The sequence below is a fragment of the Zea mays genome, chromosome 5 (assembly GCF_902167145.1).
Source record: "Zea mays cultivar B73 chromosome 5, Zm-B73-REFERENCE-NAM-5.0, whole genome shotgun sequence".
Taxonomy (NCBI): Eukaryota; Viridiplantae; Streptophyta; class Magnoliopsida; order Poales; family Poaceae; genus Zea; species Zea mays.
The window spans coordinates 62,298,895-62,323,151 of record NC_050100.1 but is presented as its reverse complement, the minus strand read 5'-3'; the positions used below and the strand labels follow the sequence as shown (position 1 = coordinate 62,323,151).

Genomic DNA, 24,257 nt, shown 5'->3' with positions numbered 1-24,257 from the left:
ATACCGATTGCTAAGATGTTGGTAGATGGAGGGACGGCTGTAAATCTAATGCCTTATTCATTATACAGAAAATTAGGTAAACAAGATGACGAACTTGTCAAGACCAACATGACCCTCAGCGGTGTTGGAACTGATAGTTCGATCAAAGCCAGGGGAGTCACGTCCGTTGAATTAACCATCGGGACTAAGACCCTTGCTGCTGCATTCTTCGTCGCTGATGTAGAAGGAAATTACAGTTTAATCCTAGGCAGAGATTGGATTCACGCCAATCAATGTATACCTTCTACATTACATCAAATGCTGATACAATGGGTAGGCGATGACATAGAACAAGTACATGCTGATGTATCGGCCTGCATCGCTGTGGCCGATGCCCCTGTACTCTGGACTTATGAGACTGCTACATGTCTCACAGGAGTAGACTTTTCTGATTATCAATTCATAAGTATAGATAAGAAAGGTTTCATTCCTGTAATGCTAGAGCCGATGGAGAATCGGCTAAATCCTAAATAAAGTTAAAATGATGAATACACACAAAGTTCATGAGTCTTTGGTCACAGACAGTTCGGCCGCCAAGGCCGGATGGTCTGGTCTTTCACAAAAGAGTTCGGACTTTAAGACCGAGCATCTACCACAGCGAAAAGACAGTATTACGGATGACCCGGTCCCCGAGACCGGAAATTCCGCCATCACACAAAGATCATCTGATTCCTCTGTAGGAGACATGATAGAGGAATTCAGAGATCTTGATAAACTAGGACAGGGGTTTACATCGGCCGATCCTTTGGAGGAGATTGACATAGGAGATGGTAAAACTCCAAGGCCGACTTTTGTAAACAAGACCCTGGAGACCGATTCTAGAAATGAGATGATCGGTCTATTGAAGGAATATTCAGATTGTTTTGCTTGGAATTACACTGAAATGCCTGGACTAAGCCAAAAAATTGTCGAACATCGGCTGCCTATTAAGCCTGGTTTCAGACCTTTCAAGCAGAAAGCTAGAACATTTCGTCCAGATCTTCTCCCACGAATCAAGGACGAAATCCACCGGCTGCTAGAAGCTAATTTTATTAGACCTTGCAGATACGCAGAGTGGGTCTCCAATATTGTGTCGGTGGAGAAGAAGGAGTCAGGTAAGCTTAGAGTATGCATTGATTTTCGTAATTTAAATAAAGCAACTCCTAAGGATGAATATCCCATGCCCATAGCCGATACATTAATCAATAATGCATCAGGAAATAGGATTATTAGCTTCCTTGATGGTAATGCCGGATATAATCAGATTTTCATGGCCGAAGAAGATGCGTCTAAAACGGCCTTTATATGTCCAGGCTTCATTGGTTTATTTGAATGGGTTGTCATGACATTTGGTCTTAAAAATGCTGGTGCTACTTATCAGAGGGCTATGAATCTGATCTTCCATGAGTTGTTAGGAAACACTGTGGAAGTCTACATTGATGATATTGTAGTCAAATCGGCTGAGTTTAGTTCTCATATAGCTGATTTGCGCAAAGCCTTTGATAAAATGCGTTGGTATGGTTTAAAAATGAACCCACGTAAATGTGCTTTTGGAGTGTCGGCTGGTAAGTTTTTAGGATTTGTCATCCATGAACATGGTATAGAAATAGACCCTGACCGAATCAAGTCTATTCGGAATGTGGGGCCTCCGACGTGTAAGGTCGAAGTGCAGAGGTTTCTTGGCAAGGTGAATTATTTACGAAGGTTTATTTCTAACTTAGCCGGGAAGATTGATGCCTTCACCCCTGTCCTTCGGCTTAAGAATGATGCTGAATTCACTTGGGGGGGCAGAGCAGCAGAAAGCATTTGATCTCATTAAAAAATACTTGTCTTCGGCTCCCGTGTTAAAAGCACCACAAGTAGGAGCACCATTCAGATTATACATTGCAGCTGAAGACAAGGTTATTGGGGCTGTTCTGACACAAGAAACTGAGGGGAAGGAGCATGTGGTGACATATCTAAGCCGAAGGTTGGTGGATGCTGAAACAAGGTACACTTTTATTGAAAAGTTATGCTTATGCTTGTTTTATGCATGCACCAAATGTAGATGTTATTTACTGTCTAGTCGTTGCACTGTTTCTGGTCAAGCCGATGTAATCAAGTACATGTTGCATAACCCAATTATGAGTGGTAGAATTGGTAAGTGGGCTTATGCACTTATAGAATATGACTTGGCTTATGAACCATTGAAATCTATGAAAGGCCAAGTCATAGCAGATTTTATTGTAGAACATCGGGTTAATGATATTCATGAACTAGACATATCATACCTCACTATTACTCCTTGGACTTTATATTTTGATGGATCGGTTTGCAATGAAGGGCAAGGAATTGGCATTGTGCTTGTTTCACCAAGTAATGTCTCCTTTGACTTCTCTAGCCGATTGGAAACGTATTGCACTAATAATCAAGCTGAATATGAGGCCCTCCTATTCGGTTTAGAACTGTTAAATGGTATGGGAGTAAAACATGTGAAGGTATTTGGTGATTCTCAGCTGGTTGTCCAACAAGTGTTAGAAGAATATCAATGTCTTGATGGTACTCTAAATAGTTATCTTGAGAAATGTTGGAGCATAATCCATTCTTTTGATGAATTCAGTATTCAGCATATCTCTAGAGTTGAGAATCATAGAGCTAACAACTTGGCACAAGATGCATCGGGTTATCGGATAAAGAGAGGGAAATTTCACAAAACTGAAAAAATGATAACTAGTGCAGAGCCAAATTCCCAGGCCGCGGACCGTCCGCGTGTTGACGCCGGACCGTCCGCGGTTACCAGAAAGGTTCTCTTAATCGATTCGGCTGACAATGAAGCCGATACAAATGATTGGAGGACACCTATACTTAATTATTTGCAAAATCCCAATATCAGGACAGATAAGAACATTCGGCGAACAGCTTTCAAGTATGTTTTGATGAGTGATGAACTTTACCGCCGAACGGTTAATGATGTCCTGCTTAAGTGCTTGGGCCCAGATGATGCTATATTAGCCATGGCCGAAGTACATGAAGGGATTTGTGGTACCCATCAATCAGCTCCAAAGATGAAGTGGTTGTTGCGAAGGTCTGGTTTTTATTGGCCTAGTATGACAGCTGATTGTTTCAAGTACTACAAGGGGTGCCAAGTGTGTCAAAAATTCGGCGACCTACAGTTGGTCCCTGCAGCCGAATTACATCCTATCATCAAGCCTTGGCCATTCAGAGGATGGGGATTAGACTTTATTGGAGAAATTCATCCTTCATCATCAAAGGGGCATCGGTTTGTGTTAGTTGCCACTGACTATTTCACCAAATGGACTGAAGCCGTTGCTCTAAAGAACATGACGCACAAGGAGGTAATTGAGTTCATAACTGAGCATATTATTCATAGATTCGGCATTCCCCAGACCTTGACTACAGATCAAGGTACTTCTTTTATGTCAAAGGAGGTACGTGAATTTGCTGAATTATACAGAATTAAGCTGCTTAATTCGTCTCCATATTATGCTCAGGCCAATGGACAGGCCGAGTCTAGTAATAGGACGTTGATTAATTTGATAAAGAAAAAGGTATCTGATAATCCTAGACATTGGCATAAGATTTTGTCTGAAGCTTTATGGGCTCATAGAATATCTAAGCATAGTGCTACTAAAGTATCTCCTTTTGAGCTTGTCTATGGGCAGGAGGCAGTGTTACCTGTGGAAATAAGTTTGAATGCTGTCAGGTTTGCCAGACAAAATGATCTAACTACTACTGATTATTATAATTCAATGATGGATAATATTGATGAGGTGACCGACAAGAGGATGATAGCTTTGGGAGCAATAGAAAAGGACAAGATCATGATAGCTAGGACCTACAACAAGAAGGTCAAAGCAAAATCATTCCAAGTAGGAGACTTGGTGTGGAAGACCATTCTGCCTCTAAGGAATAAAGACCGAAAGTTCGGGAAATGGTCGCCAAGCTGGGAGGGTCCTTATAAAGTGAAACAGGTGATGTTTGGTAACGCTTATTTACTACAAACATTACAAGGCAAGGATTTACCTAAGGCTTTAAATGGGCGTTTCCTCAAACAGTACCATCCTAGTATGTGGCAAGATGCCTAAGAAAACCGATGTGATCACATCGAGTTAGTTGCTTTTGGTTCGCCTAGCTTCACCAAAAGGCAGGGGGGCATATGTTCGAACCGGTTTTGAGCCGGCGGACAGTCCGGCCCTGAGGCCGGACGGTCCGCGGTCCGGACGGTCCGCGCCTGTGGGCCGGACGGTCCGCGCGTGCGCAGAACAGATTAGGGTTCCGAGTTTTGTGCTACGGTTGTTAGCTATATTTGCGGGATTAGCTCGGAATCAGTTGTGTAAAGGGTCCAGCCCCCCTCCTCTATAAATAGAGAGGTCTACGGCCGATTTGTAATCATCAACAATCGAATCAATACAACTTTTATTCGCATTTTATCCTAGGAGTAGTTCTAGTCTAGTTTAGGTTTAGCCTCCCAATCCCCAAATTCTCCGCCTCTCCTCGACTCTACGTCGATTAGAGGAGTCTAGGTCGGCCTGCCCGAGCCTAGACACCACCTAGGATCTCTACTCCCCGACGGGGTCCCTCCCGGGAGCGAGATCCAGGCGCCGTCGGCGATCTTCCGCCGTCCCTGCGTACGTGCGGACCGTCCGGCCCCAGGGCGCGGACCGTCCGGCCGTCAGGCAGAAGTCCCAGCCGCGCACCAGGCCGCGGACCGTCCGGCCCCAGGCCGCGGACAGTCCGCCCTTGCGCAGAGAGCACCACCGCGCCTCGCACCAGGCCGCGGACCGTCCGGCCCCTGCGCGCGGACCGTCCGCCCCTGTGCAGAGGGCACCGCCACGGTTCTTGTTGAGTGTTTGGCGCTCCGAAAAAGCGTCAACAGGAGCCTTATTCATATCGCTAGTGTTTTATTGCTTGTATTTATGACCAATGTTAATATATTAGTATACATGTTTAGTCATACTCTAATATAAGCCATCAAGTTCCACAGCAAGAAAGCTAATTGGGAAACCGTAGTAGGTTGCTTATTACTCCTCTCACTTCATACTCCCTATGTTCCAGTATATAAGACGTAACCACCTCTGGTTTAAAGACCAAGAAATATATTTAATTGTCTCTATACCATTGCATCGATGTACGTATACTTAGAGAGAACACGTCTTATATTATGGGATAAGAATAAAAAGTGGTTACGTCTTATATCGTGGGACAGAGGGAGTAATTAATTATAAGACGTTTTAGTTTTTAGATATATAATTTTGTCATACATTTAAATACACACATATATATAATATTATATCTAAATATATAATGAAAAATATATCTACAAATATAAAGACATTGTATAGTTTAGAAGAGAGGGAGTAGCCTCTAGCTTGTTCTTGAGTGAATGCTAAGACTCCTTAAGGGCTGATTTGGTAAACAGTGATCACAAGAGGATTGGAGGGGATTGAGGGGGAAATTAGTTCATTTCACCATCAATCCCCTCCAATCCCTCTGTGATCCCCTTGTCACCAAATCAACCCTTAGTGGCCTACCATGTTCATGTTGGGAATTGTGGTTCGTTGTCACATGCCAAAATGGCATGATAACACTATAGTTGGTCAAATTTGTACTATGCCCATAGTAGATAGATCAACACACATCTATGTTTGGTTTATATGAACTAATTTTTAGTCCCTTCATTTTATACTATTTTAGTCTCTAAATTGCTAAATACGAAAACTAAAACTCTATTTCGCTTTTCATATTTAGTAATTTAAAGACTAAAATAGAGGGACTAAGGGGTTGTTTGAATGCACTAGAGCTAATAGTTAGTTAGCTAAAAAATTGCTAGTACTATTAGTTAAGATGTTTGGATGTCTACAACTAATTTTAGTCGCTAAATATTAACTCTAGTGCATTCAAACACCCCTAACATTCCCTAATATTATTGTGAATGGAGTCTATCATTAGTTTTCACCTACATGGAAGACGACCCAGTTGGACTTTCAAAACTCCTCGCCACTTTACAGAGATGTTGGAAAGATCAATGACAATAGGCATCATCCACTTGCAACAAGCTATAGAAAAAAGCAAATATCTTCGAGGCCTTTGCACTTCGATTTTGAGCTCCCACCAGCACTGATCATACGTAGTACGTAGGTAACAAAGTAAGCTGAGCTATCCAGTAAAATTAAAGAAAATCTACCTGCCTGATTGTATGTAGGTCTTGTTTGTGTCTAATTATACAGAGCATGTTTGGACCAACTAAGACTAGTTATTTGTTATAGCAAAAAAATAGCTGACTATTAGTTTGTATATATTTGTATATTTGCTGAAAATTTGTATATACCTATAGAAATGAACTATTAGCCTTTGCTAGTTAGTTATGTTGACCATGGTCTATTAGGACTAAAAATTAATCTTTTGTTCAAGTAGATTAGCTAGTCCTTTTGTTCAAGTAGACTAGCTATAGCTAATTGGACTGTTTTTTAGCTAGGAGCCTTCCGAGAGAGGAATATATCTGGTGCATGAACTAACAAAGTTTTTAAAAAAATCTGAAAAATTCATACATGTATTTTAAATCTTACTCAATTATATATAAAATTTTAAATTAAATTCATTGTACTTTAGCTGTAATAAAAATATAAATTTTCTAATAACTTTAAATTAAAAAATAGACTAAAATGTTATCTTTTTTGAGAGTGGAGCCATGCAGTAAACCGTAAATGGAGGACTCAACACAAAAGAAGCACAAACAAGGTGGCGAACTTGGCCTCCTCTCCTCACTCCTATCCCCTCTTCCCCCAAACAAGATGTCGCCTCTCCCTGTCATGGCGGATAATTTAATCTCGCCACCCCCACATGCTCTGTTTTTATATTGCTTCCTCCTCACTGTACCCATCCCGCCATGTCCTCTCCTCTGTCTCTCTCTCTTTGAGCCTCCTTTTTCAACCTAACCTTTGACGCTGTAGCTCGAGAGCAAGCATAGTGCCTAGTGCCTACCAGATTCTCTCCCTGAGCGGCTGAGCTCTGCCGATCCGCGATAGGCTCGCGCCATGCAGATGCTCTGCGACGTCTGCGCCGCCGCGCCGGCCGCCGTGATCTGCTGCGCCGACGAGGCCGCGCTCTGCTCCGCCTGCGACCGCCGCGTCCACCGCGCCAACAAGCTCGCCCACAAGCACCGCCGCATCCCCCTCGCCCAGCCCTCTGGCGACGAATCCGACGCCGACGCCAAGCCGCTCTGCGACGTGTGTAAGGTGAGGTGTCCGGTGCTTCGGCCGGACCGCCGGAGAGGGAGAGGATCGGATTCGGAGATGCTGCTGACATGGTTGGTGGTGATGCGCCTTGCAGGAGCGGAGGGGCCTCGTGTTCTGCGTGGAGGACCGCGCCATCCTGTGCCCCGACTGCGACGACCCCATCCACAGCGCCAACGACCTCACCGCCAAGCACACCCGCTTCCTCCTCGTCGGGGCCAAGCTCTCCGCCGCGCTCGTCGACGCCCAGGCGCCCCACTCCCCTGACGACGACGACAACGACTGCGGCCGCGGCAACGGCGCCGCCGCCGAGCCCGACGCTGTCCCCGCCGTCTGCGCGCAGGGCTCCTGCGCGGCCAAGGCCTCGTCTCTTGAGTCCGGTGGCGGCGGCGGCGGCGGCAGCGGCAGCGGCAGCAGCATCTCCGAGTACCTCACCAACATCTGCCCAGGCTGGCGCGTCGACGACCTCCTCTTTGACGACTCGGCGTTCTCAGCGGCATCGGTATCGTCCTCGCCGTGCTCCGTTCTAGTATTTCTATATCCACAGCCGTATCACGCTAACGTACGGATCGGTCTCTCGCGGCGGTTCGAACGGAAGCAGAAGGCCGACAGCTGCGACGACGGGCACGAGCAGGTGCCGTCCCTGGACGCCGACCTCTTCGACGTGGTGGCTGGCGCCGGCTGGCCGGGGAAGCGCGGCAGCGCGTGGTCAGGAGTCGGAGCTCTGGGCTTCGACAAGGTGCCGGCCTCCGTTGTTGTCGTCCCGACGGCGGCCAAGCAACAGCAGGGGTGCGTGAGGGAGAGGACCTGGGACTCGGACAGCGACAGCGACGTGTTCGCGGTGCCGGAGCTCCCGCAACCACCGCAGGCCAAGAAGGCGCGGCCGGCGCCGGCTCCGGCGCCGACTTTCTGGTGCTTCTGAGCTGCACTGTCCCAGTCCGGTCCGGCCGGCCTGTGTGCACTGTGTACTAGGGATGGCAATCGGGCGGGTAGTACACGGATATATAGTTCGCGAATCCATACCCACGAGACAAAACTCAACCCATACACGTACCCATAAACGTTCGTGGGTATGGATCTGTATCCATACCCGTACCCGTCGGGTATCCGCTATCCAGTGGATACCCGTTACCCGCCCGCCCACTACAATTTTAGCATTAAACACCAAACAACAATTTTATTATATTTCAAAATAATTATCATTCTAATAGCATTAAATGATAATTTCAGCACCAAACAACATGTTATGGATAAAAGTTGAAAAATAAGAATTTATGATAATATATAAATCTGGATGGCCCACATGTTAGATATCCATTGGGTAACGGGTATGGATACTGGATATCCATACCCACGAAAAAATATCCGCGGATACCTTATTATATCCATAACCGTACCCGCGGATATCAAATTCCACCATACCCATATCCAATGGATAATTATCCGCGGTTATTTACCCATACCCGTACCCATTGCCATCCCTACTGTGTACTTGCCGTGACTTCTGTAACCAGTGTGTGTGAGCGAGCTTGCTCGTGCTTTTTACCCATGTACTGTTGTTACTGCATACACACACACACTTACCACTACTATTAGTAGCTAGCAGTGCTCAAACCCAAGTTAATTAAGTTTGGCGCAGTTTATATTATGACTTAATCATGAGGTGATATTGCTGTTACCGTATTGTAAACTGCCCAAAGTTACGTTTCGAACTTGTACGGGCTACAACACATGTTTTGGTGCTACATATTTGACACAAAACTACAAGTATTAGCACAGCACTATGAAAAACTACAATAATATAGAGTATTGATATTTATTTCAGAACTTTCTAGAAGGGGACACAAGTCATCCTTATAAGGATTATCTTAGCCTATATCTCCTCTATCATGTTATACTCACTTTTTTGTGACATGTCAAGGAAAAAGATCACTGGACCCTTAGGGCCCACCGGTTCAGAGAGCACGATATAAGAACCCTCAGACTACCAGGGACCACCTGTCAGCAGTAGAGTAGGGGAACCGTTTACCTAGGAAGCACCCGCCCCGGATAAACCCCGAGGCACCAAGCCCGAGGTCGGGCGTGGCGGAGCTGCAGAGGGAGGACAGGCGAACCGAAAGGAAACAACTCGAGTGGATTCCTTGCCTAGCCCAACACTGATCCGCTATAAGTGGTCGATCGCATTAACTACGCTAAACACCAAGCTATAGTAGAGAGTCGGTCCGCCTCCCACTTGTGACCTGCACAGCCCCTCGGACTGCAACACACTCATGACCTACGCAACCCATTGGTCTGCGGTGCACTCATGGTCTATCAAGCCTAAGCATGAGTGCGTAGACCGTTCATAGAGCTCGCAACACGACGATCCACACCGAGACCCAGGCTACGTAAGCTAGGGGTCGGGTGGCGCAGAGGAAGTAATGATGGCGCTAGGGCCCGTGCCGCTCACACCATCCGTCATAATGAGCACAAACAGAGACAACTAGGCAGCAAGACACGTACGGACAAAGCGGCCTCGCCGGGGTAAGACACCCAGTTTTACCACGGTATAGTGGCTCCTTCTCGAGGGAGCCACCGACAGTCGACCCCCATTTTAGCCTATAAAAGGAGGAGGTAAGTCACGAAGAGGGGAGATCTTGGGGGAGAAGACAGAAGACACTTGACGGAGTGCAACCGCACATGCCTAGGTGGACTTGAAGACCTGGAGGCTGGTGCCAAGGCTTAGCATAAGACTCCAGTTCCGTAGTCTTTAGGACCACCCACACATAAGAGACTTGGGAGCCCTTCCTTCCTCTCCCGCTCGTTTGTAACCCGCTTGTAACCCCTACTACGAGCATCGAGCCATCGAAGACTGGATGTAGGGACGTTCTACCCGAATCGGTATAAACCTTGCGCCCATCGAGCACACCGTCCATAGCCTAGAACGCGCACTATAGAAATTTACTTGTCGGAGCGAAGGTTCGAAACACTGACGGTTGGTGCCAGGTAGGGGCCTTGCGCGTTCTTGACGAACTCTCCAGGTTCCGGATGGTCAACAACGACAGTGGCATAGTTTGGGTCCCTAGAACAACCATCCATTTTGGGAGTCTCGACTTCATCATCAATGACTGGGGGCAATGATCAAGGCCTCGGAAGCCCCAATTCCCTCGACGAACAACTCACTCGACATTGCCAAAAGCCTCGGCAGCCTTCGATTCGGTTCCCCTTGAGGAGGTGGCGGGCAGCGATGCGCACTACGAGCCACTTTCACCGAGATCGTGGGAATGCTAGGCCCTCTCCGGGATTCAATCCATGATCTACTCCTATCGGGGTTGGAAGGTGGACTTAACCCCCCATCAAGCGGGGCCAACCACAACCTAGCCTAGGAGTACCTCGTGGCCAATTGCTGGAGGACCGCTCCCCGCTCGAGGAGAGTCCCGAAGGGACCCCCATTAGTGCCACAATGTGTGGTGTGGCATCCGCCCCGCCTCGTCTCGATCCTGTGACGGAACCTCCCAAGATATTAGGCTTACCTGCACCTATCCTCGTTTTCAAGGATCCTAGACGGTTATGTAGGTGTAACACACCAAAATCTTATATTTAGGATTTAGGAAAATTTTCTAAAGATTTAAAATTTAAAGAGTCTTTATAATAAATTTATAAATTAAAACTAAATTCCTAAAATTTAAATAATTGTTAAACATAAAAATTTGGCTATGTGTTTGAATTATTTTCTTAAATAATTATTATGGTAAAACATCTTACATGAATTATTGCTACTAAGTTATATGTATTGTTTGAATCATTTGCTTAAATGGATAAATTAATTAATAAAAAACACTTTGCATTCATGTTGAATTTTTGTTTGTTGCAATTTATGCTTGAAATAGAAATCTTAAATTAGCTCTAAACTAGACTTGTATTTTAAATTTAAAATAGTAAGCAGAAATTAGAAATAAAATGTAAGCTAATACAATGTATCGATGTATGTTTGGTTGGTTTGTTTGTACACGACATCCTTTAGTTAAAGTCGATATAAATTAGGATATCACAATAAGATATTTGAGAAAATACTCCTTTCAACTCGCGTGTAACACACAAAAATTAATTTAAAATTTAAATTAAAATATACTCTAAAATTTATTTAAATAGGAGGTCTAATATGATTAGTACAAATTAACAATAATATTATTGGAAAAGAGACAAGTTAGAGTTTCAAACAGATAAGATAGGATTCTAACAGATAAGTAACAGATTAGATCTATCATGTAACCGCCTACTTACCTCCTATATCAATACATGACACCATAACTGAAAGGGAAAATGGCTTTAATCATTTTCTATAATTGATTTTGGTGCTTGACGACCATCATAGATTTTATTGACTAACTAGTTTGTCTAGTTGATTGATTCACATGTGCATAAGTCCTTCCATTCCTAAGAGAACTTTTTAGGTTTTTCACTGTGTCGCGGACCGTCCACGATGCCTCGAAGCACCTCGGACAGGAATTATGTTGAAAAGCACACTTCTACTATGATTGTCCGAAGGAGAGTAGAGCACCATCTGAGACCAAGCACGGACCGTTCGGCCTTAGACGCGGACCGTCTATCCATTGAAAACTAGAGAAACTTGAAGGTGACGTGTTCGATAAAATTCATTTTTAGCATCCTCGCGGACCGTCCAAGGTGCACGGTCAGACCTGAAGGAAACATGTGACGCCTAAGAGGGGGTGAATTAGGACTTCCAAAACTTTTACTAAACTAGGCCACAAGTTAATCCCTAGAGCACAACCTATGCAAATAATCAATCTAGAGTGTGCAAACTAGGTTTTGTCTAAGGGTTGCTATCTCTACTGCAATGGCTAAGTTTCAATCTACACTATAAGTATGAATACAAGATTGAAACTTAAATACTTAATATAAATGTGGAAACTTAAAGAGCAAGGTAGAGATGCAAACTCTCGTGGATGATGCTGGTATTTTTACCGAGGTATCTGAAACCACGCAAGGTACCGACTAATCCTCGTTAGTGCCCCTACGCAAAGGGAAGCCCACGCGAGGGCCAAGCATCTCGGTCGAGTAACTCCGTAGAGAGTCGCGGGCCTCCTCAACGTGCAAGTGGTGCTCCGCTTCCGGCTCCTCTCGGACGCTCCCCGTCGTCTCCACTATCGAGCTTCCGGCCAAAACGCCGTGGGCCTCGTTCCCTCTGGTACACGGTGACGACTGTGACACAAACGAGGTTGTCATGGTCTCGCAAGACTCTCGCCCCACTCGGTACAATTTACAACGACTCGCGCAAGAGCCAAGGGGTCGTGTGGTTTTACAAAACTCACTCAACTAACTAGGGTTCACCTAGAGCAAGCGCTAAGGTGGTCTAACTAACCTAAGCACTTCGCAAAGCACCTACGCTAATCACCGAGTGATTCTTTTAAGCATTTGGGTGTTTGAGCTCTTGGAGATGTGCGCTATATGCCTTGGTATGTTGCTTGGGATCTCACACTTGGAAATGGCCGGTTGGGGGTGTATTTATAGCCCCCAACACAAAACTAGCCATTGGAGGAAAGCTGCTGCTTTCTGCGGCACACCGGACAGTCCGGTGGTGGGCACCGGACGGTCTGGTGCCCCTGTGCGGTGCCCACTAGCCGTTAGATCTGGCAGTCGACCGTTGGGCTGTCAGCCTTTGCACCGGACGATCCAGTGTCACATCGGACAGTCCGCGCCTCCTCCACAGTGCCACCTGGAACTAGCCATTGGGCTATGGTTCCCTGGTGCACCGGACAGTCCGGCGTGTGGCATTGGACAGTCCGCCTGTGGCAACACAATTCTTCGTTTCTTGGACTTTGCTTGATACTTTTTGATCTTCTCTTGTGATCTTCATAATATCTTCTTTTGAGGTATTGCTTTCCTCAATACCTTAGTCCAAGTAACTTTAGCATCCTGTGAACTACAAACAAAAACACTCGCAAACACATTAGTCCACAGGTTGCGTTGATCATCAAACACCAAAATCTATTTAGCCAAATGGCCTAGGGTCCATTTTCCTTACAGGACCGTCCACGACTGCTTTATCTAATATCTGACAACAAATTTAATGGACTTATAGTTGTTGCTGATGACCGTTGCAAATCCAGTCATTGATGTATAGGGGTGGACCGTCCGGAGGAAGGGCACGAACCATCCACGGTTGGCAGAAAGTGGGAAACAGATAGGAAATGGTTGGTGGCTATAATACAACCCCAACCACCTCCATTCACTTCATCAAGCATCCCATTCACTCTCATTCAATACAAGCGCAAGCACTTCATCCCAAGACACATTTAAAGCTTCCAAACTTCTCCAAGCGCCATAATTGTGACTAGTGATCATTAATGATTAGTGCCTTGTAAAGTATAGAGAGAGTGTGATCTTGTGATTTTCTTGTTGCTCTTGTTGCTTGGCTTTCTTAATCGTGCTTTCTTCATCTCCTTCTAAACTCTCAAGTGACTTGTAAAACTAGCAAGAGACACCTAATTGTGTGGTGATCCTTGTCGGGCCTAAGTGACCCACGAGATTAAGAAGAAGCACTCGACTAGTCTAAGTGACAGTTTGAGAGAGAAAAAGGATTGTGAGAGACCCGACCAACGTGGCCTCCTCAACGGGGAGTAGGTTCTTTAGAGCCGATCCTCGGGAAACAAATCACACGTGTATTTGTACTAATCTTGTATTGAGATTTGATTCTTCCTCTCCTCTCCTCTCCTCTCTCTAAACTTCTCTTGCTTGCAATCTTTTTGAGTTAGCTCCCAAAGTTATCTGTATTGATTGAGCAATTCATAACAAGAAGAACCCTCTTCCATACTCTGATTTCATTATTACTCATTCTAACTCTAACCCCGGGCAAAGTTTGTGTTCAAAGTTTATATTTTTTTGGTTTCGCCTATCCACCCCTTCTAGGAAACTTTCAATTGGTATTAGAGCTTGTCACTTCATTAGAGTCTAACAACTTGAAGTAATGTCGAGTGAACACGCTAAAAAGTAGTTGGTCACTGGGGAAAAGCCCAGATCTTCGGGAAAGAAGCTTGAATACAAGACTCCGTCAAAGGAGGTCAAGATATTCGGCGACAAGCACAAGGAGGACAAGGAAGAATCCACCGGCTCCGACAAATCACATAAGAAGAAGGGCGACAAAAATAAAAAGAAGATGAAGAAGGTGGTATACTGCGAGACCGACTCATCCACACCCTCAACCTCCAACGCCGAGTCAACATCTTCAAAGCGCCAAGAGCGTAAGAAGTATAGTAAGGTTCCTCTTTGCTATCCTCACATTTCTAAATGTGCTCTTTTACTTTCCATTCCCTTAGACAAACCACCATATTGTGATGGTGAGGACTATTCTATGTGGAGTGATAAAATGAGGCACCATCTAATCTCACTCCACGATAGCATTTGGGATATTTTTGAGTTTGGAGCGCAGACATCACAAGTGGGTGATGAGGACTACGAATCCGATGAGGCCGCCCAAGTGAGGAACTTCAACTCCCAAGCCACCTCCATACTTCTCGCTTCCTTGTGTAGGGAGGAGTACAACAAGGTGCAAGGGTTGAAAAGTTTTAAAGAAATTTTGGACGTCCTCAAGACGGCACATGAAGGGGACAAAGTCACCAAGACCACCAAATAGGAAACAATTAAGGGAGAACTCGACCGGTTCGTCCTCAACAAAGGAAAAGAGCCACAAGCCATGTAACATCGGCTCAAGACCATGGTGAACCAAGTCCGCAACCTCGGGAACACCAAGTGGGATGAACATGAAATGGTCAAGGTTATTCTAAGATTTCTTGTTTTTTGTAATCCCACTCAAGTGCAACTAATCCATGAGAATCCTAGATATGAGCAAATGTCTCCCGATAAAGTGATTGACAAGTTTGTGAGCTTTGAACTTATGGTCAAAGACTCCAAACGCATTGTCAACTTGGAGCAAGGTGGCACCTGCACACATGAGGCGCAACCCGTTGCATTCAAGGCAATAGAATAAAAGGAGGAGCCCACACCAACCAAAAGCCTCCCAATTGATGCCTCCAAGCTTGACAACGAGGAGATAGCTCTTATCATTAAGAGCTTTTGGAAAATCCTCAAGCAAATAAAAGGGAAGGAGTACAAACCACGCTCCAAGAGGTACTACAACAATGTGAAGAAGATGGAGAAGAAGAAGTACTACAACAAGAAGATGGAGAAGAAGAAGTACTACAACAAGAAGAGGGTGGCGAGGCACACATGGGAAGGGAGTGGGACTCTGACGAGAGCTCCACTGACTCATCCTCCGATGAGGACGTCGCCAACATCGCCATCAACAAGGGTCTCCTCTTCTCCAACGTCGAACACAAGTGTCTCATAGCCAAGGAGAGCAAAAAGAAGAAGTTATACTATAGAGACAACACCAAATATACTACTTCCGATGATGAGGGTAGCTCTAGTGAAAAGAATGATGATTTGTCTTTTATTTTTGCAAACCTTACCATAGAACAAAAGTAGAAAATCAATGAATTGATAAAATCCATTAAAGAGAAGGATGAAGTCTTGGAATGCCAAGAAGATCTACTCGTTAAGGAGACCAAAAAATTGTTAAGCTAAAAGATGTTGTTGCTCTTGAAGTTGAAAAATGCAAGAACTTGACTAAAGAGCTAAAACAAGCAATGATTCAATTTCTTGTCTTAAATTTGAAAATGCTAGTTTAATTTCTAAGATTGAAGAATGAAATGTTTGCCATGTCCCTACATCTACTGTTGAACATGTTACCATTTGCACTAGATTTAGAGATGTTGATGTTAATGCTATGAATGATCACCTTGCTTTGATTAAAAAACAAAATGATCACATAGCTAAGTTGAATGCCAAAATTTCCGAGCATGAGTTTGAAGATGAGAAATTTAAATTTGCTCATAGTATGCTTTACATTGAGATACACCCTGGCATTAAGGATGGCATTGACTTCCAACCTAGGAGCCAAAATAACATCAAACTCAATGGCCATGGAAACAAGATTTCCAACTTTGTTAAGGGCAAGACTACCATGGTGCAAGATATAGAAGGTTACATTTTATATCCTCAGGACCCAAGACCGTTTGGGTACCTCAGGACACGACCTAAATCTGTGTTGTAGGTTTATGCATCCGGTGGAACAAGTTGGATAATCGACAACGGGTAATGATCCCCAAAGAGCAATCACATTTGGGGATGGGAATCACAGTTTGGTCAAAGGATTGGGTAAAATTGCTATATCACCTGACCATTCCATTTATAATGTATTTCTTGTAGAATCTCTTGGCCACGACTTGCTTTCTGTATCTCAATTATGCAAAATGGGCTATAACTGTTTATTTACTGATATTGATGTTACCATCTTTAGAAGAAGTGATGATTCACTAGCTTTTAGGGGAGTGTTAAATAGACAACTTTATTTAGTTGAATTCACTGATGACAATGCTGAACTAGACACTTGCCTGATTGGTAAGACTAATATGGGTTGGCTCTGGCATCGCCGACTTGCCCATGTTGGGATGAAGAATCTTAACAAGCTTCTAAAGGGGAACACATTTTAGGACTAACCAATGTTCATTTTGAGAAATACATGATTTGTAGTGCATGTCAAGTAGGGAAGCAGGTTGGAGTTCATCGTCCACACAAGAACATCATGATGACCGAGAGGCCACTTGAGCTACTCCACATGGATCTATTCGACTGATTGCTTACATATGCATCGGCGAGAGTAAGTATTGCCTTGTAATTGTGGATGACTATTCTCGCTTCACTTGGGTGTTCCTTTTGCAGGAAAAATCACAAACCAAAGAGACCTTAAAGAAATTCTTGAGATGGACTCAAAATGAGTTTGGATTGAGAATCAAAAAGATTAGAAGCGATAATGGAACAGAGTTCAAGAACTCTCGAATTGAAAGATTTCTTGAGGAGGAAGGCATCAAGCATGAGTTTTCTTCTCTCTACACACCTCAACAAAACGGTGTTGTGTAGAGAAAGAATAGAACTCTTATGGATTTGGCGAGGACCATGCTTGAGGAATACAAAACATCGGATTGGTTTTGGTGGAGGCGATTAACATCGCCTGCTACTCCATCAACCGTCTCTATATTCATTGAATCCTCAAGAAAACATCATATGAACTCCTCACAAGGGCATATAACCAATGTTTCTTATTTGTGAGTTTTTGGGAGCAAATGCTTTATTCTTGTTAAAAGAGATAGAAATTCAAAATTTGCTCCTAAAGCAGTAGAAGATTTTTTACTTGGTTATGACTCAAACACAAGGGCATATAGAGTCTTCAACAAGTCCACTGGATTAGTTGAAGTTTCTTGTGACACTGTGTTTTATGAGACTAATGGCTCTCAAGTGGAGCATGTTGATCTTGATGAGTTAGATGATGAAGAGGCTCCGTGCATCACGCTAAGAAATATGTCCATTGGAGATGTGTGTCCACAAGAACCCAAAGAGCCTCCACAAGCATAAGATCAACCACCATCTTCCACACAAGCATCTCCACCACCTCAAGATGAGGAACCGGCTCAAGAAGAAGAAGATCAAGATAATGAGCCAGCTCAAGAAGGCATCAATAAGAGGGAGATGAAGTTGATCAAGGAAAGGAGGATGAACACGATATTCAAAATCAAAGACCACCTCACCTAAGAGTCCACCAAGCAATTCAACGATATCACCCCGTCAACTCCATCCTTGGTGACATTCAAAAGGGTGTAACCACTCGCTCTCGAGTTGCTCGTTTTTGTGAACATTACTCTTTTGTGTCTTCTATTGAGCCATACAGGATAGAGGATGCACTTAGAGATCTAGACTGGGTGGTGGCAATGCAAGAGGAGCTCAACAACTTCACGAGAAATGAGGTATGTCATTTAGTTCTACGTCCTAACCAAAATGTTGTAGGTACCAAGTAGATATTCCGCAACAAACAAGATGAGCATGGTGTGGTGACTAGGAACAAAGCTCGACTTGTTGCCAATGGGTATTCACAAGTCGAAGGTTTAGATTTTGATGAAACCTATGCACCTGTTGCTAGGGTTGAGTCAATTTGAATTTTACTTGCCTATGCTACTTACCATGGCTTTAAGTTGTATCAAATAGATGTGAAAAATGCCTTCCTCAATGGCTCTATCAAGGAAGAGGTGTATGTTGAGCAACCTCCCGGCTTTGAAGATAGTGAGTATCTTTCACATGTCTATAAGCTCTCAAAGGCACTTTATGGGCTCAAACAAGCCCCAAGAGCACGATATGAATGCCTTAGAGACTTTCTTATTGCTAATGGTTTCAAAGTCAGAAAAGCTAACCCTACTATCTTCACTAAAACAATTATCAAAGACTTGTTTATATGCCAAATTTATGTTGATGATATTATCTTTGTCTCTACTAACAAGTCATCATGTGAAGATTTTAGTAGAATTATGATATAGAAATCTAAGATGTATATGATGTGGGAGTTTAAGTATTTCCTTGGATTCCAAATCAAGCAACTCCAAGAGGGAACCTTCATCAGCCAAACAAAGTGCACTCAAGACATTCTCAAGAAGTTTGGAATGAAGATTGCCAAGCCCATCAAGACTCCTATGAGACCAAATGGGCATCTCGACCTCGACACAGGAGGTAAATCTGTAGATCAAAAGGTATACTTGTCGATGATAGGATCTTTACTCTATTTATGTGCTTCACGACCGGATATTATGCTTTCAGTATGCATGTGTGCACGATTCCAAGCCGGCCCTTAGGAAATCCACCTAAGGCCCGTGAAAAGAATCATGAGATATTTATTTTATACTCCTAGGTTTGGGCTTTGGTACCCCAAGAAATCTTTCTTTGATCTAATCGGGTATTCTGATATTGATTATGCTGGATGTAAGATCGATAGAAAGAGTACATCTGGGACTTATCAGTTTCTAGGGAGATCCCTGGTGTCTTGGGCTTCAAAGAAACAAAACTCAGTAGCTCTATCCAATGCTGAAGCGAGTATATTGCTACAGGACATTGTAGCGCACAATTACTCTAGATGAGACAAACTCTTAGGGGCTATGGCTACAAATTGAGCAAAGTCCCTCTCCTATGTGACAATGATAGTGCTATCCACATGACGGATAATCCTGTTGAACACAACCGCACAAAGCACATAGACATCATGTATCACTTCCTGAGAGATCGCTAACAAAGGGAAGATATCACAATCGAGCATGTTAGCACTCACAACAAATTAGTCGATATCTTCACCAAGCCTCTGAATGGAGTCCCTAATACCATAAGAAATATTATATATATATTACTTATATATCAAGTAAATAAAATAATTTGATGTATCATAGAAAAACTTGAGCGGTAAAAATAGAAGTAAGATTATTACCTCAAATATATTGTAGAGATCACCTTAAAATGTCTTTTAACATTTCTAGATGCAAAATCATCAATAATGGCTTTAATATTAATATCATCTAACAATTTCTTCTCAATATATAAAGTTGTTAGCTACTTAACCTTTCTTAAGACATTGTAGATTTTAAATAATTCTTTAATAATTTTAGATTTGAGAAGCTCCTTTCAGTTGAAACTATAGTTACTATTATTATAAATAATAGTATCTTATAAGCAACACATATATTGAGATAGCAATCTATTTCACTGACAAACTCAAACATTTCCATAGCACTCGGGTGGGGTGGGGGCCTAGATCGGTCGCCCTGCTCGACCCCCTCAGGCATGGGCCTGGGTTTGTTTGGTGTTTAGTCCAAAAATACATCAACAATATGTCATGAGTGAATGCTATTTTCTTCAAAATTAATTAAACTTGGATTTCTGACTCAAAAGGAGTTTTCTATTTATTTTTGGATCGAGGTTGTACACAAAGATACAAAGGTTGAGATCCATGAGTTATCCTATAACTTGTATAATGAGATCCAAAGTCTAAACCACTAAGGCCATATACAACTCTAAGTTTTTGGATCGGTTTTTAAGTACGAGATATAACTGAGAGACAGTCTTTATATAGTGCACATATATCTATTATCTCTAAAGATAGTTTAAGAGATATGTATTAACTAGAGTCGTACACGAGTAATTTTTATGTTCAAAAAGTCATCTAAAAGGCGAGATTTTCATAAACAGATGTTCTCCTATTTTTTACACTTACTCTTTAAGGAGATGTATAACACTGATTCCCTAAATCGGTTTTTTAAATATAAAAGACAATAAATAAAGTATAACATAGCTAAGGGACGATATCAATGAAGAGTCCTGCTCTTGGTAACGACCACGTTTATCGAGAGCTAGACTCTCGGCACAGGAAAACACTCGACAAAGATCGCTTTGCCGAGTTCCAACCACTCGGTGAAGCGTTATCTTTGTCGAGTGCCGGACGTGAGCACTCGGCAAAGCAACTTCTTTGCCGAGTGTCCTATGTCCAACACTCGGCATACTATACTTTGCCGAGTGCCATGGACACTCGGCAAAGTATATTTTTTCCCACTCAAATTTTTTGTGGTATGTTCCTACAATATATAGGCTTCATGTTCCATTTTTTCACAATTATAAAAGTGTTTGCTATAACCATTAGATTGTGTTCGTTTAATTGTATTTCCTCGGGTAATTCAGATTTGAATTGTAAGTCACTCGAAAAATGTAAAACCGTGAATGCAAAATTGGTATCCATGTTATTTAACACAAGTTATGACCGATTTAAGGAGCAGACCAGAATCTTCGAGCACCATGCTCACTAAACATGACCGTGAACTTACCATCCAGTTGTTTAAAAATTGTATAAAACACAAACAAAGTCAGAAAATCATGAAACTTGTCCACATGTCATGGTATCATATGTAGACGCTGTGATAAAATTTTGAGGATGTTTCGAGAAACTTGTGACACACTATGTGTAGAAACCTAGTCGGTCTACATTGAAAATTATTTCATGTGTAGGTCACTTAGGTTTCTACACATAGTGTGTCACAAGTTTCTCAAAACATTCTCAAATTTTTATCACAGCCTCTACATATGGCATCATGACATGTGAACAAGTTTCATGATTTTCTGACTTTGATTGTGTTTTATACAATTTTAAACAACTGGATGACAAGTTCACGGTCGTGTTTAGTGAGCATGGTGCTCGAAGATTCTGGTCTTCTCCTTAAATCGGTCATAACTTGTGTTAAATAACATGAATACCAATTTTGCATTCACGGTTTTACATTTTGAGTGACTTGCAGTTCAAATCTGAATTACCCGAGGAAATACAATTAAACGAACAAAATCTAATGGTTATAACAAACACTTTCATAATTGTGCAAAAATGGAACATGTAAGTCTATATAGTGTAGGAACATACCACAAAAAGTTTGGGTGGGAAAAGAAAAAAAATAAAAATATACTTTGTCGAGTGTCCACGGAAGGCACTCGTCAAAGTTTAGTATACCGAGTGTCTACCCAGGAACGCTCAACAAAGTAATTTTTAAAAAATTAAACAATCATTGCCGAGTGCCCTGGATTTGGCACTCGGCAGAGCGTTCTTTGCCGAGTGCCAGATCACGGGCACTCAACAAAGTATATTTTAAAATTAAAAAAACCTTTTTCGAGTGCCAGATCATGGGCACTCGACAAAGTACTTTGCATTAACCGAACCAAGCGCCCGCTTGGGCACTCATTTCTTATTACCGCGCCGCTCACCCCGCCAACGCTCTCCTCACCGCCGAGCATCGTGCCGCCTCACTCTCCCCGCCGCCCACCGACGCTCTCCCTCTCCACCGCACTCTCCCTCTCCACCGCCACCTTCGGCCACGACACCGTCGTTCCCTGCTCCGGGCAAGGTGAGGAGCTTCATTTTTGTATTAGTGCAGTTCATAATCTAAAGTTTGATGACATTTTAGAGTTCTAGATTTGCAATCAATTCAAGTAATATTGGGTTAGTGATTATATTGTCTTTAGATTGATGTATATGTGGTTATCGACTATCGTGGCATTGATGTATATATGTGCATGTCAGCCATCATGCTGTTAGTTTTCTTGCAGGTTTTAGAAATCTCACCATGCAGGGGAGGTGTTGTCAAAATTTTGTGTTGACAGACTTGTCTTCTTTTTTGTAGGGAAGGTGAAAGGGAAATGTGCCCTTGGGCCATTTCTAAGTATTTTGGTGATTGAGTGCCAACACAAGTGCTTAAATGTGAATCTATACCCATGGATGGACAAAGTGCAAATCAAGAGTAAAGGTATGTTTCTAAGCCTTAGTACATTGTTTTGAGGACTAATGTATTGTGTCTAAGTGCTTGAAACAGGAGAAATCGAGTCAGAGAAAAGTTGGGTGTGTACAGCCAAAAGGCTGTTCGGTCTGGAGCACCGGACTGTCCGGTGGTGCACCGGACAATGTCCGGTGCGCCAGGCTGACTCGGCGTGAAGTGGCCGCTCTCGGGAATTCGCCGACAGCGTACGGCTAAAATTCACCGGACTGTCCGGTGTGCACCGGACTGTCCGGTGAGCCAACGGTCGGCCGGGCCAACGGTCGGCCGCGCGATCTGCGCGGGACACGTGGCCGAGCCAACGACTAGAAGGGGGCACAGGACTGTCCGGTGTGCACCGGACATGTCCGGTGCGCCAACGGCTCCAAGTCTGCCAACGGTCGGCTTCGCCAATTAAGGAAGGAAATCGGGCACCGGACACTGTCCGGTGTGCACCGGACTGTCCGGTGCGCCCGACGACAGAAGGCAAGGATGGCCTTCCAGTTTTGTTCTCAACGGCTCCTAGCTGCCTTGGGGCTATAAAAGGGACCCCTAGGCGCATGGAGGAGTACAACAAGCAACCTTAGAACATTCTTGATCATCCACACTCAGTCTTTGCGCATTCGTTTGTCATTCTCAGTGATTCGAGCTCCGTTCTAGTGAGAACTTTGAGATAGTCTTTTGAGCTCGATTCTTGGCCGTGTGTGTGCGCATTTTGCTGTGGATTTGTGTGTGTTGCTTCCCTCCCTTACTCCGTGCTTCTTTGTGAACTTCAAGTGTAAGGGTGAGAGACTCCAAGTTGTGGAGATTCCTCGCGAACGCGATAAGAAAAGAAAAGCATAACACTGTGGTATTCAAGTTGATCATTGGATCACTTGAGAGGAGTTGAGTGCAACTCTCGTCCGTTGGGATGCCACAACGTGGAGTAGGCAAGTTTTGTACTTGGCCGAACCACGGGATAAATCACTGTGTCTTCTCTGTGTTGAATTCCTTGTGGTTATCGTATTGTGCAAGATCTTCTCTCTAGCCATGTGGCATTAACTGTGCTAACGCTTAATCAAAGTTTTGTGGCTTAAGTTTTTAAGTTTTACAGGATCACCTATTCACCCCCCCTCTAGGTGCTCTCAATTGGTATCAGAACCGTTCTCTTCAAGAAAGGGACTAACCGCCCGAAGAGATGGATCCTAAGGGCAAGGGGATGGTGATCAACGACAAGGAGAAGGAGACCTTCGTCAACGAGCCCAATGATGACAAGCCCACCGACTCAGGCTCGGGCCACAAAAGAAAAGACGGGAGGAAGAAGACAAGGCGCATCAAGGAAATTGTCTACTACGACAGCGACGAATCTTCCTCCTCCCAAAAGGACGATGACGACCACGATAGACGAAAGACGGTTAACTCAAACTTTTCTTTCAATTATTCGCGCATCCCGCATAGTTCAAATGCTCAATTGCTCCCCATTCCACTTGGCAAGCCCCCTCACTTTGATGGAGAGGACTACGGATTTTGGAGCCACAAAATGCGTACTCACTTGTTTTCTCTCCATCCAAGCATTTGGGAGATTGTGGAAAGTGGAATGAAATTTGATAGCTCGGATAGCCCTGTGTTTATTAATGAACAGATTCATAAAAATGCACAAGCTACTACTGTGTTGCTAGCCTCTTTGTGCAGGGACGAGTATCACAAGGTGAGTGGCTTGGACAATGCCAAGCAGATCTGGGACACCCTCAAGATCTCTCATGAGGGAAACGACGTCACCTTGCTCACCAAAATGGAGTTGGTGGAAGGCGAG

At 43.7% G+C, this 24,257-nt stretch overlaps 1 protein-coding gene across 1 annotated transcript; it reads left to right on the top strand.

The window, feature by feature from the left end:
* Positions 1-6,810: 6,810 nt before the first annotated feature.
* Positions 6,811-9,011, top strand: LOC103626448 (B-box zinc finger protein 20). Its single transcript, XM_020537670.3, has 3 exons — positions 6,811-7,253; positions 7,348-7,752; positions 7,852-9,011. The coding sequence occupies exons 1-3, from the start codon at positions 7,053-7,055 to the stop codon at positions 8,170-8,172; spliced, it is 927 nt and encodes a 308-aa protein (XP_020393259.1). The 5' UTR covers positions 6,811-7,052; the 3' UTR covers positions 8,173-9,011.
* The last annotated feature ends 15,246 nt before the right edge of the window (positions 9,012-24,257 follow it).

Coding starts and splice junctions, on each gene's coding strand:
- LOC103626448 (XM_020537670.3), top strand. CDS start 7,053: ATGCAGATGCTCTGCGACGTCTGCGCCGCCGCGCCGGCCGCCGTGATC. Junction 7,254..7,347: donor CGCTCTGCGACGTGTGTAAG/GTGAGGTGTCCG, acceptor TGCGCCTTGCAG/GAGCGGAGGGGCCTCGTGTT. Junction 7,753..7,851: donor CGGCGTTCTCAGCGGCATCG/GTATCGTCCTCG, acceptor GAACGGAAGCAG/AAGGCCGACAGCTGCGACGA.